Source organism: Poecilia reticulata, linkage group LG19 (assembly GCF_000633615.1).
Source record: "Poecilia reticulata strain Guanapo linkage group LG19, Guppy_female_1.0+MT, whole genome shotgun sequence".
In the NCBI taxonomy this organism is placed as follows: domain Eukaryota; kingdom Metazoa; phylum Chordata; class Actinopteri; order Cyprinodontiformes; family Poeciliidae; genus Poecilia; species Poecilia reticulata.
The window spans coordinates 2,045,597-2,062,487 of record NC_024349.1 but is presented as its reverse complement, the minus strand read 5'-3'; the positions used below and the strand labels follow the sequence as shown (position 1 = coordinate 2,062,487).

At 40.3% G+C, this 16,891-nt stretch overlaps 1 protein-coding gene across 2 annotated transcripts; it reads left to right on the top strand.

Annotated features, from left to right (window-relative positions):
• Nucleotides 1-2,948: 2,948 nt before the first annotated feature.
• On the top strand, nucleotides 2,949-13,298 carry tbc1d24 (TBC1 domain family, member 24). 2 transcript variants are annotated; one of them, XM_008436395.2, is made up of 7 exons: nucleotides 2,949-3,231; nucleotides 6,608-7,705; nucleotides 8,601-8,759; nucleotides 8,836-8,899; nucleotides 9,894-9,989; nucleotides 10,865-11,114; nucleotides 12,593-13,298. In XM_008436395.2, the coding sequence occupies exons 2-7, from the start codon at nucleotides 6,723-6,725 to the stop codon at nucleotides 12,748-12,750; spliced, it is 1,710 nt and encodes a 569-aa protein (XP_008434617.1). In that variant the 5' UTR covers nucleotides 2,949-3,231; nucleotides 6,608-6,722; the 3' UTR covers nucleotides 12,751-13,298. The 2 variants fall into 2 exon arrangements, with proteins under 2 accessions (XP_008434617.1, XP_008434618.1); XM_008436396.2 differs by lacking the exon at nucleotides 2,949-3,231 and adding an exon at nucleotides 4,210-4,307.
• Nucleotides 13,299-16,891: the final 3,593 nt, after the last annotated feature.

Below are 16,891 nucleotides of genomic sequence, written 5' to 3'. Positions count from 1 at the left end.
GCCTTTAAAATAATAAAACTGAACCAAACACCGAATTCCCAGCACATCTACATGTTAAGGTTGTCAAAGTCAAGCTAGCACAACTGACCTACTTCTCCCTCGCTATTTTTTTAATTTTTTTATTAAAACTTTTTACTGACCTGTGAAATGTGAAACCCTTGAATCTCTAGTTGTCATAGTGTCGATAATTAATAACAAAGCCTTGTATACCTTTTTCTTTTATACATCACGTGTACATTCAAGATTTAGCACATTATGTTGACAGGTCCACAGCTAAAAGCGATGCTAGCTCGGCTAGCTGCTTGTTGCCGTACGGAAGGAAAATGGGGGCGGGATCGTGACGTCATGTTGCAACGTCTCTATATCCTCCTGACTACCAGTGGTTCATTTCTGTCCTCTGTAGAGGACATTTCTAACCTTGAATATCTCCCACCCCCTGCATTCTACTGAATTAATTCCTTTTGGTATCTACAGAGGACATTTAGGGCTTTTCAATGATGCCACATGTGAAGGGGTGGGGCTTTTGTACGTACATTTTTCTAATTAATAAAAATGGCGCTCATCAGTAATAACGCATTTTATGGGAAGAGACAAAGTAAGTGCATAAAACCTTTTATTACCTTACAAAGACTGTGTGATTTAAAAAAAAAATGGTGATTGGACAATACTTTTTTTCCTTGTAGTCAGGAGGATATTTATTTATTTGTTTATTTTTATCAAATAAAAACTAATTATGCATCAGAATAAATGCTGAATACAAATGGGTGTTATAGTTTTTAGATTTTTTTAATGAAAAATGTGCATCATCGTCACAACTACACAACACATTGAAGTTTTCAGATCAAAGCTTGAAATAAATAACACTTCCACCAAAACAGAACAATTTTGGATTTTGTTCTGACTCTGGGTTCTGGACGTGCCATCTCCAAAGTTAAGTAATTGGGTTTCAAAACTTTCTCATTTCTCCTAAATATCTTATCTGTACTGAGTTTCCTCTCCATGACAAACTCTAATGTGTGTCACATGCAAATCGTAGCTCAGAAGGGGGAATATTTCTCCAAAGAATGAGACAAACGCCTAATTCGGCCGTGATTCAAAGCACATGGATTTTACAAGGAATTTGGGGTCTATTTACAGTTTGACTCCGTTGCCATGAGAATTAAAATGAAACGCTAATAAGAAGAACAACACAGTTTTTACACAACTCTGTTAATTGGTAACATTACATTTTACTGGAAACGATCAGGCGCTTATGTCACTTGGAAAGTATTTTCTTTCTTGGTTTATTTGCTGCTTTAGTGCAGATGTAAATTAAATGGATGTTTTTGTTTCTTTTGTGTTTTTTATGAGTTTGGAGTGGAAATGCTCAAGTCTTATTACTGATTTCTTTTTTTTTTTTAAAGGTTGTTCAAAGTGTGGCATCGGGGCCATTTTGTGACCTTTGAAATGATTTTGTTTGGCCCCTGAGAACAAGTAAAGAATGGTTCAAATTTGACCAGCAAAATACAAAAGCTGTTTTTATGTTTTAGACATTTAATGATTTAAAGATTTCATATTTTTTTGTTTATTATTGAAGGACGGAGGAGGGCAATGCTAGGAACATTTTTAAAATAATATTACAAGAATAAAGTATAAAGTTATGACTTCAATCTAAAAATAAAATTAAAGTCATAAAATAAAATGACTTTATTCTTATAATATTTTATTCTTGTACAACGTTATTATTCTAATATTATGGATTTATTCTTGTGTAATTTCAACTTTATTTTCATACAACTTTATTCTTGTAATGTTAACTTTCTGTTTTTATTTTTATTAATTTATTTTCTTATTATGGTCCTAATACTCCACCATATTACTGAAAAGTTAAAACAAAATTTTAAAAAATTAAAAAGATTATCATAAACTAATTTTTACTTTTTAAATGTAATAAATTTAAATTTTCTGGTTTTGACAGTGGGATGTTTGCTGGGGGGCCTCAGAAGGCCCAGGGCCCCTTTTATGCAGGAACAGCCCCTGCTGTTCAACTGCATCCTGTAAATAAAAACACGGGCGGACAGACAGAGTATCGCCGTAGCTGATGAGCAGGATTGGGAAGATTGGATGAGCATAAACCTCTTTGAGCTACGACCAAAAGGTTTACTGGCTTTGCACCATCTGCTGCTCTCTGCAGATTTAAACCACATAATTCAGTCGACTAAACTGAACTCCAACCTTCTCCACATGCTCTCCGTTGACATGTTTTCCTTCATCTGGCCTGGAAGTCCCACTTTTTAAGCCTTGTCCTGTTTTAACACCATAATAAAAGCATAAAGTTGGAACTGCATTGAACAATCTAAAGTTGCCTTTTTTCCTCCAAAGTTCTTGTAATATCTGTGGGTCTTTGCAGCAAAAGAGGAGCCAATAAAGTTTTGATGCAGGTGACTAAGTAAAAATGTACGCCACACTTTTCAGATATTTATTGTTATGCTTTTCCTTCATCTTTACATTTAAACACTACATTGTGTTTTATGTCTTATAAAATCTCAATAAAATACATTAAAGTTTGTGGCTTTAATGCGACAATAGTGGAAAAAGTTTAATTTTGCAAAGCGTTTGTTGCTTTTTATTTTAGGAATGGCTGACAAAGCAAACGCGCTTTCAATAAAAATGGATGAATTTGTTGCTATTAACATTAAAATCAGCTGCCCTGCACTCTAACTCACCTTAGAAATCGATATACATCTTTAATTTGAATTATTTCACAGTAAAACTAAATTTACTTTACAAATTTCTCACCCTTTCATTTCACAGAAAGCAAAAATTGAGAAGAACCAGCTGTATTTCAGAGGAAACCAGACAACATTTTACCGCAGGGCAGTTTTGATTGCATAATTTAATTATCAGTAACAGCTGTCATGTGTTGGAGCTGCTGTGCTTTGAGTTTCTAACAAAGAGCTGGTTTGTTGTCCTTCTTGCACTTCCTGTCCTTCCCAAATGGCACCACATTAATACAAGGAAAGATGGAAAATTGACGCCCCCACGTAACTTCTGCTAGTAATTCATGAGAAATTAAACATCTGCTGCATTCTTCATTAAGCATCAGCATAGATTTTAAAGCTGGATGGATCAGAGGAGCTATTAGAAACCTGGTTGTCACTGTAGATTTAAGCGGCCCACCTGGACGCAGTGCGCATGCTCCAAGCAACAACGTGAACCCTGCGTCGCGTCTTCCAGGCATGCAGCTCTAAGGTAGGAATACGGTGCTTTTTAATCGGAATAAACGTATTATTTGCTTGTCAGTATTCCTGGTCTGGTGGAATAAAATCTGTTATTCTCTCTATGATTATGTTTAGTTAAATAAATCGGGTGTTTTAAAGCTTAAAACGCAAAATCCAAGAGAGAAGGACAGTCAATGGACAAGATTAATTGGTAGCGAACATGCTAGCAGGTGCTGGAACGGTTTTGTAAATCTAACCGCCTAGTCATCTAATCCGAGTCTTTTTTATAATGGTCTCTCTGTATTTATGCGTGTTTCTCTCGGGGCTGTTAGCGTTGTATGGTTTTCGTTAGCATATAAAACACACGGTGCCGGATGGAGCTGAAGTTGGCTTTCGATTCGGACAATGGCAAAAGGGCGATTCCGCCAATGTTTTCACTAGCTGAAGATTTGTTTTAAAAAAATCTGCTCTATTTTTAAAACTACAACACAAACACTAATTGTTTTACTTTTACCAGAATGCTCACAGCCTACTTTTTGATGTGTGAAACGATTATTTGATTTAAAAGTGATGAATTAGGGTTTAGTTTTAATTAAAAATGGTTGCATTTTATGTTTAATTGTACTGAAATAGGATGACAGTTTTCATCTGCAACTTGCAGCGCTGGAGCAGAAAATGTCTAATATATTAAACTATGAAACATTGCCCTGTTACCGTTTATGCTAGTTGTTTATCATTTACTGAATGTTTCAGAAATTTACAAATTCTAATATATTACAAAAAATCAGCTGAAATCAACCTATCCGAAACATTGTTAAATAATCTGTTACTAGTGTAGAATAAGCTAGTCGAGGTTTGAAAAGTATAAGTTTTAAAACGGAGCAAATAGATGCTCAGTTGTTTAAAAAAAATAAGTGGATTTGCCCTTTTTAGCCATTTTGTTCCGAATCAGAAGCCAACTTCAGCTTCTCCTGAGCAGGCTGCGTTAAGCTAATGCTAGCCGTGCTAACTTGGGGATAACTGTACCAGATTTAGTCCGTGATCCGTGTAGCTCCAAACACGCAAACCAACAGGCCTGTACAGCTTCTGCAGCCGAATAAAAACGGTGTAAGTGGCTCTGCATGCATTTTATGATGACGTTATTCATTCATTCATTCATTCATTCATTGTGTTGGAGGCGTTTATGAGGCTCCAGTCTTTCTCCTTCTGCTGAAAACGTCATGATTTAACACTAAATCTTGGATTTGCAGCATAAATTAAAACGTCCATTAAAATCTTCCCTGAATTAGACGTTCATAAATTCATAGGGATAAAAACTGTAAGTATATTTACTATCTGTCGCTGGGCAGAGTAAGGATGAAGTGTCATTATGCATATAATTACAATTATAGGTTGTTTAACTATTGGTGTAATTGCTGATTGCTGGTACTTGGATTATGCCAAAGTTTTCACTGCAGAAACTGACATGCTTTGCGTTTTTATTCACTGTGTGATTGGTACAGTTTTCATTTCACTGTAAAAAAAAGAAGAAATGATTAAAATTAAAAATATCAAAGGTTTAAAGTTGGCTGCTTTTTTTTTTTTGCCAATTGGTTAAAATTCTCCTTCAAGTTTTCCATGCAACTCGCATAAAGCTAATTTTCTTACGTGCGTATCTTCGGCTTGGTGACCTTTGGTCGTTCTTCATGTGACCGTTGTTCTCAGTAAGGATGTGTGAAAGTTTTTATTGCTACACAGAACCACAGAAGTTGCTGAATCAGTTTTCTTAAACTGTGAATCAGGGGCAGAAAAATCCTAATTTTTCTGCCCCTGAGAACTTGATGTGGTCTAATTTAAGACATTTTTCTGGTTAAAACCCATTTTGTAAGGTTGTGTCACTGATTCGTTTCACCTCGGTTGTATAAAACGCACTACTGTGCTTGGATTAAAACAAAAAAAAAAAAAGGCTTACAGGAGCAAGAATCCATGTAATAAAATTAGTAAATGTTTGTCTGCATTTTTACTGTGAGCATATTCTGGGCTTCACCTTCGTCCTGGCGAAGCCTGACCTGCAAATAAACGCACGGTAACATCTCGGAGTAGTTGGCATGGCAACGCATCTATTCAAGTTTTGCCCAATTTAATTTGGGTTTGGATTTTAACCACACCAGTCGGACCAGAGCTGAATTACTTCTGTAATTTCGGGCGATCGGACGATACTTTAACGAGAAACGACTTTGCGACTCTTTAGAAAAGAGAGAAAAGTAAATTGGTATTGGCTAAAATCAGACTCGGTAGAGTAGGTCGGGTTTTAAAGTGCAACTAAAGCGCATGTGAAAGCTTAGCCCCGCCCCCTTTAGAGTCCACCAAAAGTAGGCGGGGCCAAGAGATGCTAAGGGGAGTGGCCAGTTGAGCGGAGTACTAGCGATGTTGCTAGCGAGAAATTTAACCTTTTTCAAGAAATGATTGACTTTTTCAAAAAAAGGGACTAGTAACAAATCTATCGACTTTTAAAAAATACAAAAACAACAAAACAAGCCGTTTAAGTTTTCCAACTGCATCGAAATTGGTGCATTTCTCAAAACTCCAATGGAAAAACTTTTTTCACATCCTGACTCGTGATCCGATGTTACGACGACAGGAAGTGGTGGGAGGATGACGGCGCCGCGGCAAAACCATCACCTGAACAAACTTATTCCATGGAAACGACTCGATTTTACATCAGTGGAACGTTGTTAAAGTTTTGAGCACATCTGCAGTGGAAATGCAGCGACTGACTGTCAGCCGAGCTGGACCTGTAGAACAGTAGCCACTGTTCCACCCATAGAGGGCAGCACTGAGGCGGGTTTAGATTGACATCCCGGAATCTAATAAATGTGTAAATTTGCACAGAAACATGAAGCCAACGGCGTTGAGGACCAATTGAGACGGATATCTGCAAATAAAAAAAGTTTCTTTGGGATTTATGTAGGGCTGGACGATGTGGCTGAAAAACTTATCATGATGTGAGCGTTTCATATCAGGCTGTCAATTAATTATTGATTTTTAAATATTTGAAATTCTGCTAGATTAGTGTTTTACCCAGTTTTCACTTCTCGCTGCTGCCAGTTTAACAGCTAAAGTTGCTCAACAGACTGTTGCTAGGTAACCAGAGTCGGCTGGTGCTTGGTCTTTACTCGGCCTACATCCCCCAGAATGCTGTGCGGTTCAGTGAAATGATTGGATATGCTATCAGTGTTCTCTCTATTGATGTGTCTGTTGCAATATGTATTGTTGGTTTACTGTCCAGCCGTCGGTTTGGCTCCTCTTTAAACTGAAAGATCGGTGATCGGCCAATCAAATCAGTCGAGGACATTTCAATATTCACCACCTGGAAATATTGTGAACTGGTTCAGTTCTTTAAACCTCCGTTGTTTGTTTTTTTCCAGTAACCACCATGGATAGGTAGTGTCACCCAGTTTGGCACCGGTTGTGTGGAGGACAGAAGGTCACCAACACCTCCTCCTCTTTGCTCGTTGGGCGGTCCAGAAAGCTTCCAGCATCATGGCTGAGGACGAATACGGCACGTTTGTGGACTGGAGCCAGATGGGGGATCTGGCGACGAGCAGCGGGCCGACCAAGCTGGACTGCAAAGAGCTGAAGGAGTTCAAGCAGATGGCTCGCCAAGGCTACTGGGCCAAGAACCACAAACTGCGGGCTCAGGTCTACCAGCAGCTCATCAAGTCCATCCCGTGCCGCACCGTTACGCCGGATGCTGAGGTGTACCGTGACATCATAGGCGACGCCGCCGCGAAGAAGCCGTCGTCTCACATCCCGCTGCCGGAGTTCGTGGACGGAAATCCGGTGCCGCGGTACTGCTTGAAGGCGGAGGCGGTGGCCTCGGCGCATCGGATCATCAACTGCGTGGCGGGTCAGTTCCCAGACATCTCGCACTGCCCGTCCCTCCCGGCGCTCACCGCGCTGCTCCTGCACTTCAGCAAAGACGAGGCGCAGTGCTTCGAGCACGTCAGCCGCATCCTGGCCTGCAACGAGCCGGGCAAACGGCTGCTGGACCAAACCTTCCTGGCCTACGAGTCCAGCTGCATGACCTTCGGCGACCTGGCCAACAAGTACTGCACGGCGGCGCACAAACTGATAGTCGCCACCGCCCAGGACGTGGTGGACGTCTACGCCGACTGGCAGCGCTGGGTGCTGGGCGACCTGCCGTTCGCCCACATGGTCCGGGTGCTGGATGTGTATCTGGTGGAGGGCTACAAGGTCCTCTACCGCGTCGCCATCGCCTTGCTCAAGTTTTACCGCAAACACAAAACGGGAGGCCAAGCGGGACAGAACCAGCAGCTCGACTCGGGGAAAACCCGGTCGGACATTCAGGCGTTCATCAAAGGCATCGGTTCCATCGTCACGCCGGAGAAGCTGCTGGAGAAATCCTTCTCCATCCGCCTGATCAGCCGCAAGGAGATCACGCTGCTGCAGGTCACCAACGAGAAGTCGCTGCAGCAGAAGGGAATCACCGTCAAGCAGAAGAGGTGAGGTCCAAACCCGGATCGGTCACCCGCACAACACCAGGCCGGAAACGGTTAATCAGGATTAATCTGTCATTAATCAGGTTAATCGATTATTGCTATAATGTCCACCAATTTAGTCATCAATTGATTAACTGGAGGGATAATTCACTCCAGCTCTACAAAAATACACATTGAGATAAAAAATTAAAGGATGTTTTGTCACTAAATGTGTTTTATGCCGTAGTTTTAGCTGCACCTGGTTCAAAGTCATTAAAACATTCTGCTTTATTTCACTTTAGGTAATGAAATAAACTGCTTTAAAGGTTAATCTTGAAGAGAAACGATCGTCAATATCAACTTGAAACAGACTCCTGTATCTTGCTGTAAAGTTACTTTTTTTTTCTTAGTTTAATTATAATATATTTACACAAAATAATTGAGATTTCCTGTTTTTGCAGTGATGTCGGTACATTTGAATCTTGTGTTTTAAATTTCTGTTTTACATCAGAAAATAGTTTTAATCCATAAATTGATTTTTAACATGGAAAATTTTGGGTTCTTTTTCCTAATGGAGTATTTCCTTTTTTTTTTTTTTGTTTTTCTGTAAAAGTTGATATCTGAGCTCGGTTGTCTTGGTATAAATTTGCTCCTTCATTGTAAATTATTCATTTTTAATAGACTCATCGTTTCCTGTCCTCAGTATTTTATTTCAGTTGATTTTCCATCTTTGTGTCGTTTTTCTTTCTGCTCCATTCGTCTTCTGTCTCATCTGCTCTCTCAGCGTTGGGTGGGTTCCCTTCTCCTTCATTCGTCCATTTTGTTCTGGTTTACTTTGACTAGACGCCCTCTCTGGTGGCTGCAGCTATTATGAATGGCCGCTCTGTACTGCAGCGCCTCCTGCTGGTTTGTTTTCCAGGCGGAACGTGCAGCTGGCTCTGGATCCCGACACGTTCACCTCGGAGATCGTCAGCGCCAAGGAGATGCACGACATCTGGTCGTGGATCCCGGAGCGCTTCGCCCTGTGCCAGCCGGAGCTCCTCTTCACCACCTCCACCCACGGCTGCAGCCTCAGCAGGTGACCCGTCCCACGTCTCCAGCTCCTGTTTACGGGTTTAAAAAGAAACCGGACTGACTTTGCGTTTTGCTTTAAGGTTCTACTCTCACTGCGAAGGCCATGAACCCACCCTGCTCCTGATCCGGACCACCGATGGCGATGTGAGCAGCTTTTCTACCAATTCTGTAATATTAAATTTAGTTGAGATGCTTTTAAACCCATTGATGAACACACCATTGGCTATTGTTTTTTTTTTTATTAAAGGGAACCCATTTTGCAGAATTCCCAATTTGCACATTTTTCTACCTCCGTTTGGGTCTCGACTGCTTTTAAAAACCAAACGGCTGTTTTTGGCGTCTGGAAAACGAGCCATTTCAAAACCTTCTTGGATGGACACTGCCAGTACACCAACAAAGTGCTGCTCAATCATTAGGTGTAGTGGCAGGCACACTTGCTAACATGCTAATGGCAAAGCTGAATTTTCGTTTAGCGGTTTTGCTAACTCTGAAAATATTTGGCACATTTGGCTTCCCCTAAATACATGATATGTAGATTTATAATTTTAAAACTTGGTGTTCAAAGGTTGTAATTTAAAAAAAGAGATTTAATTTGAAGTTGATGCTTTAGCATTAGCTTCTGTTAAATACCATGTTTGGCGTTGGCAGAGCTAATATCTATGATTGGAGCATTAGCTTCTGTTAAATACCATGTTTGGKGTTGGCGGAGCTAATATCTATGATTGGAGCATTAGCATTAGCTTCTGTTAAATACCATGTTTGGCGTTGGCGGAGCTAATATCTATGATTGGAGCATTAGCATTCTGCTACTGGAAACCATGCAGCCAAGCTTCGTGTTGCTAACGGACATTTAACCAAGCATTAGTGGGGCCATTTGAGTTTTTATCTGTAGTTTTGACCTGGTGTGGATTAGATACATTTACATTAAGGTGAATGTTAATAAAAATCGGTGAATTTAATTCCATTCAGATGGATTTTCTATAGTTCACTGTCTGTGAATGGATGAAGTCATGTGACTGGATTACAGCTTGGCTTTTCCTCAGACTCTGGGTTTTAAAGTGCATCTCTGTGGTTAAAGCTAGCGCATCTGAAGATGGTGACATTATTGTTCCAACATGTCTTTTATTTTTGATCTCAGGTGTGTGGAGCCTTCCTGTCGTCGGACTGGGAGGAGAGGAAACGTGGAGGCAACAAGCTGAGCTATTTCGGCACCGGGGAGTGTTTCGTATTCAGGGTAAATTTTGTTTTGGTGTTTCAAAGATGATTTCATTTATTTTATTCTGAGTAGTGCCATGTAGCGGCCACTAGAGGGCAGCATTAGCTGCGGCCATCTGTCTGTAATTCACCGCAGGTCACGTTTCTGCACAAACCCAACATGCAGGACGCTCCTCCTCATGCAGCGTTTAGTTCCCATTTTTAATAAAAACCTCTGATTGAAATGTGAAAACTGATCTCTGATGTCTCCACAATGAATTATTCATCCGGGTTTCTGAGTGGAGGAAAAGCTCAAACACGAAAACTTAACAACGACCCGCGGAAACTCCCGTTACCTGATCCGATAGTTTCTGGTTGGGCCTTTACCCGACACCACACCTGAGACCAGGTCTGTCAGGAAAGGGTTAACAGGAAAAAAAAATATCTTACTTTTACTGGATTGGACTTTGACTACACTGCAAAAACAGAATCTTACCAAGTATTTTTGTCTAGTTGCAAATTCTTGAAATGAAACAAAACTGACTTACAAGTAACTTTTCAGCAAGATGGGAGCCTGATTTAAGTCGATGACTCCTTTATATTGATAAAGTTCTTGTTCTATTGGCAGATTATTTCTCAAACATGGAAAAATGTCTTATTTATTCAAAGAGCACCAATAAATTTTAATAATTAAATGTAGTCACTGCAGTTTAGTGACGTAAATCAAACTTTGTTTTTGTGGCTGATGTCCTAAAGAAACTCATAACAATGTGGCTGAAACCATTAATTGGATTCATCAATAAAATCAGCTAATCGTCATCGTTTGTTTCACCTGGTTCACATTCACTAAAGGGGTTTTGGCCAATAAAATGATTTTATTATTGATTCCCTGGTTGACCGATTCTACGTCTGCAGCTGAAGCCTGAGATGGAGCGCTACGAGTGGGTGGTGATCCGCCACCCTGAGTTGGCGTCGGCCGTCCGGCCCGCGGGTCCGGACGATCCGGCCGCCGCTGCCGCCGCCGATCCGAGCGCAGACCAGAACCTCCCGCAGCCCGACAAGCCTCCTGGAGAACTGTCGCCGTTTCTGGCTACGCACCACTTCAACCTCAACTCCAAGAACACGTCGATGTTCATGGCCGGGAGCTTCGACTCCATCATCGTGGGTGAGCAGATCGTTTCTGATGCCAGCTGTGATGGTCACTTTAAAGAGGTCATCAAAGGTCAACCAGCCAGTCCATGTTTCCAAAACGGAGCAAATTTTGTCAACTGAGCTGCACGAACGCGACATTATTCGTTTATATCAATTAGGTTTTTGTTCAAGGTTGATCTCTTAAAAATGACGATCGCACAAACGCCAAACTTGATTTTGTAACTATGGACAAGCTGGTTGACCTTTGACCTATTGTGCTTCCTTGAACAGCTTAGGATCAGTTTATGGCCTTTAAAAAAAATTTTCATTTCATTTTTTGCACAAAGTTTTTCTTAGATAATGAGATTTTACTCAACTTGATTTGTTTTGGAGAATCTTGTCACTTTAAATCCAAATGAGCTGCTGCTGGCCACGCCCCCTAAACTCGACATTTGCACTTGCACTTGAAAACGTGCCGCAAACGGATGCACAGTAATACAACCGTACGTCTTAGAAAAGCAGAAATGGAGCCTCCTGCACAACCAACAAGAATGCAGCAGGTGGTTTCTAGATGGTAAGTCGGCAACAAAATACTTCGTCCTTTCCAGCAGCCATTATAACGTGATTGAACCAGCTGACCAAATGTGCTGGAGCTCGGCATGGGTCGCTAGGTAACGGGCGGAATTCTGCTGGGGTTGCTAGGTGATTTGTAATGTTAGGATCTGGAGGTTTTTGAAATGGATTAAGAAACACAAACTTATTGTCATAAAAACGTGCAGCTGGTTTTATTTTCTGTTTTCAAACGCAGTAGAAACTCAAACTGAAGTACAAAAAAATGAATTTTGCATAAAACATTTTAAAACGAGAAAATTCCTGCAGAAATTTTAAAGGGGCATGCCAAAGTGTGCCCGTCGGCTTTGACGCAGCGCTATGATGTTAAAAAATTAGCATTAATGCTAAAGATAGCTGCAACGTAGTCAATAACCTTTGGAGAGGCAGAAGCATGTTTAATAAACTGTAGTTGTACCATTCATTATGTTAGAATTGATGCATAAGCTAAAATTAGCCAATATGCTAATGTTAGCTTAAATGCTGGCAGTAGCATGTGGAGCAACACGACCATGTTGTTTTAATTTTACTACTCTATTCAGTAYACTAAACATGTCTAATTAATGAGAAAATTAGGTAAAAGCTAACTTTAGGTAAAAGTGCTAGTGCACTAGTCATAGACAGTGAAATGCTAACTTTTGTACAAATGCTAATGAACTGCCTTGCTGAGCATCACCGCTCTTTTCCTAAGAATCCACTTCTGCAGTACTGACTTGCTTCGCAAGTCAGTACTGCTCTCCTTATGCATTGCTATGGCATGCCCCTAACGAGAGCGGCACAAATGAGAATTTTTTCAAACGTTTGACACCAGTTTTTGTCCAACTTGACTCTGTTTATTTGATGCTGGATTTGCATTTATTAAATCGGTTTACCTGAAACTTCTTCTTCTTCTCGTCCAATCAGGAGGCGGCGGCGACGGCAACGCCCTGTTCATCGACGCGGAGCTGAACCACGGCCACACCGGCCGCTGCGCCACCTTCGACAACCCGCCGCTCTGCAAGGAGAGCTTCCAGATTTCCCTGCTGGAGGCGTGGGGCTTCCAGGACGCCATGGCCCACTGATGATGATGATGATGATGTCATCAGCTCTTCACATTTAAGTGTTAAACGCCGACCGAACAACTTCCATCCAGCAAACTTCCTCCTGACTTAACATATTTATTTAATTATGCTGTTAAAAGTTCAACATGCAAAGATTCTATATTTTCTTTATTTTTGTACGTACATATTATTTTGAAAGGAGAGCTTCCTGCTGTGGTTTATTTGCCGGTGAACAAAATGGACGTGTCCAGCAGCGTTGGTGAGGTGATGAAGGTGTAGTCAGTCATGTTGTTCCATAACAGATGTGAAAAAAAAAAAACTAATGAATTGAAAATGTTTGTTGACTTGTTGCTGCTTTGCACCTTAATTTTTTATTTTTTTCCCTCCACTCCATGATTTAGAATATTTTCTGGTGAAATAACTGCAGTTTCAGTTTTTTTTTATTTTTAAGCTTTTCTTGCTTCTGGAAAACTGATGTAAAATGTGGACCTGAGGAAAAACTGGATTAAATGTCTCACTTGTGGTTGTATGGATCTTACACGTGTGAAAATACAGAATTGAAAATGCAGATATTGACTTTATTTCCCATCATTTAACCCTTTCATTGGTGTTCAAGATGAGGCGCGGGGGCCATTTGTGGCCCTGGGAACAATTTTTTTTGTGCCTCCTGACATCAGTTCAGAAATTGTGCTAATTTGACTACTTTTAATCATTTTGGAAAGAATTTTTAAGAAAATGTTAAATACAACAAAATGGACCTGAAATAGATTTTTTTATCTTTCAAACGGTTGCAACATTTTTTATTTATTTGCTTTAAAATTAAAATGTTGTAATTCTAGTTTTGAAAGGTTATTGATCTTTCATTCAGGGTAAAAAGTGAAGACAAACATTACAAGTATTTTTATATAAGCGCCTCCAACATTTTTCCAAATGGGAATTTTTGTTTATTTTCTGCTTCTAGAAGTTGAATTTTTGAAAATCTAAGTTGGGAAAAATTTCCAGAAAATTGAAATCAGAATTTAAGGGGGAAAATCAAAGTCTTCAAAATCCAAAATGGCTGCTGACCATGCAAAACACAGCAGTGGCTGAATTTGTTTTAAAGTTCACAAGATTTGAAATTCAAACCCTAAATCCACACAGTACTACAGTTAATGCTTGTAAAAAAAAAAAAAAACAAAATGTAGAGAAATAATTAAAATAAAAATGTCCCATTCTTTTGTATATGTTCTGATGCAACAGTTGTATGTTCTAATCCCAGTGAAACTGCAGCATTTCTGTCTTCATAGATGCTAAATCTTTAGCCCAAAGCTGCTTCTGATTGACTCAGACGTGGTTTTCATTCTCTATTTTTGTTTGGTGGAAGCTGACAGTGATCTGCATGACTGGAAAACATTTGGTGAAAATGATTCATATTCTTAAAGTGTGTGTAAAAACCTTCCTGTTTTCGATGCACTGAAGTTTGTGCTTGTACCTCTGGAAACGGGGAAATGGATATTGTTTTTAGCGGGGCAGCCTGAAAACAAGCGATGTCGGTACTTCCATCCATTTTCTTTCACCCTTGTCCCTCAGTGGGGTCGGGAGGGTTGCTGCTGCCTCTCCAGCTAGCATGCCGGGCGAGAGGCAGGGTCACCTGGACAGGTCACCTGGACAGGTCGCCAGTCTGTCACAGGGCAACACAGAGACACACAACCATGCACACACACACTCGCATCTAGGGGCAATTTGGACAGACCAATTAACCTGACAGTCATGTTTTTGGACTGTGGGAGGAAACCGGAGTACCTGGAGAAAACCCACCATGCACAGGGAGAACATGCAAACTCCATGCAGAAAGACCGGGGCCGGGAATCGAACCCAGAACCTTCTTGCTGCAAGGCAACAGCTCTACCAACTGCACCACTGTGCAGCCCCCGATGTCGGTTCTTTGAAAACAAAATCAATTTATTTACAACGAAAGCATTTCAGCGTTTAACGTGTCTGCATCTCGAGTAACAAAGAGGTGTTGTAATGTAATCCCCTCTGCAGCGACTGTTCACTGGGCCAGCGCTGCTCATTCAAGGATTCACGCCGCTAATCGCGCATGCGCGGCTATTTTTAGCAGCTCCTTTGGGTGTTGGTCTGGCGCATCGACTGAAAACCTGCTTTCCTGCCTGCAGCACTAAGATGCTTAAGTGTTTAAGTCAACGCACTGAGGGTTTTCCTCTGACTTCCCCACCCCTCACTGGACTGGAGCAGCTTTTCCTTACAGAAATGTTCATTACAATAAGCTAATTATTTGATCTGGTTGATTTCTTTGTAAAATGTGGGGTTTCTTTTGGAAAGTTATGAGTTATTTAGTTTAGCCATGTTTTCACCATTGATTTATAAAAATGTTTCAAATTAAATAATTAGTTAAATATCTAAATTTTTTGTTTAATCTAAATATTTAGATTAGATCTGTCTTGCTAACTATCTGTCTTAGTTAGCAAGACAGATATTTAGCTTCATGTATATAGTTTAACATTAATTGTTTAAAGTTAAATACTTAGCTTGTTAAAAACTACATTGTTAGCTAACAAGCTAAATGTTTAGCTTGCTAACTAAGTATTTGTTTTAAAGCTGCATATTTAACTTCAGGATAAATGTTTAGCTAATTGAATAGTTAGCTCAGCTAAATATGTAGCATGCTTAAAAATAGGCATTTAGTTGAGATAAATATTTAGCTTCTTAGTTAAATATTTAGTTTAAACTAAAAATTAGCTTTCTAGTTAAATATTTAGTTGAAATTCTGACATTTATAAATGAATAAGCTGTGAAAAATGACTCTTATGACGCAAATTACTGATGTCAATTTTTGACTGCAAGTTTACAAAAGAGCTCAGATGAAAAAAATACAAGTCATTTCCTGTTTTGACATTTTAAAGATTTTAGAAAGACATTGAAAAAACAGCTGAAATGGGTCATTCATCAACAACACGCGGATTCCCCCAAAGCAAACAGGAAACGATTCACTACCAGGGTTATCATGTTACTCCATGCTGTTACATGAGCTGGTTACACAGGGTTTTCTCATCCTCGCTGCTAATTTTGAATCAATCGAACTCGGAGAAAGAGAAAAATACGAGCGTGATCCTCCTGGCTGTGACCTTGCTATTGGTGCATCTCCTCTGTTTCATAATTCAGCCTCAGCGGTTGTGGAAATGTTTGTGTCAAAGAGGAAGGAGGCTGGAGGTGATGCATGTAGACGCTGCATCACGAGTGGCGGGGCTTTACCCAGATCTATGGGCAGAAACATCATGGAGGAGGAAGAACTGCACACGTCAACTCTGTCTTCATCTGGGGGAGCCCGGCCTGCCTGGTCCCCTGTTCCTCTCTCTCTGTGTAAAGCCAGAGCTGGAAGCTGCAGCCATCCCACCTACGGGCTCACACGCCACATCGCTGCATGTCACAGCTGACGGTGAAACTCCCTCTGAAGCAGGGTGATAAATACGGAGGGCCAGAAGCACCAAAATCAAGAACTCCATAATTATTTGAATGTTTTTACTGATTATGATTAAATACTTAAATGGTAAAATTATTTTGGCCTTTTAATAAGTGGTGGGACTTTATTAAAGCTGCAGCCTGTAACTTTTATCAAAATATATTTTTTTACGCATTTGCTGAAACTGTTCCCATGTTTGGTATGAGGCAGATAATTTGTGAAAAAATTTGAGCTCCTCTGCCTTTTCCCAGTGATAACCAATCAGAGCCAGGAGGCGGGTCTTTGCGCTGTCAATCACCCCATGGCTCTGATCAACCACAACTAGCATAGACTGTTATGAATGCTAGTTAGCATAGCCACAGACAATTGCAAGTAAACGGTTTTCCTGTTTCTCCACTATTAGCATATTTAACACCAAGTACACAAGAGTGATTGGCAGCGCTGAGACCCTCCCGCTGGCTCTGATTGGTTGTTTTGCCATTTCTTCAGACGGCAATAGAAACTAAAGGGAGGAGGTGAAGCTTGATATTTTCACAGATTATCTGTCTCATGCAGTTTTAACAAATATGTAATAAACATTTTTATAAAAATTATCTACTGCACCTTTAATTACCATGTCTGAGCATTGAGATGCTATTTCAGGCTTGAATTGCTTCACTAATAGGCTAACTGCTAATAGCACAACATGAACACAAAAATGGT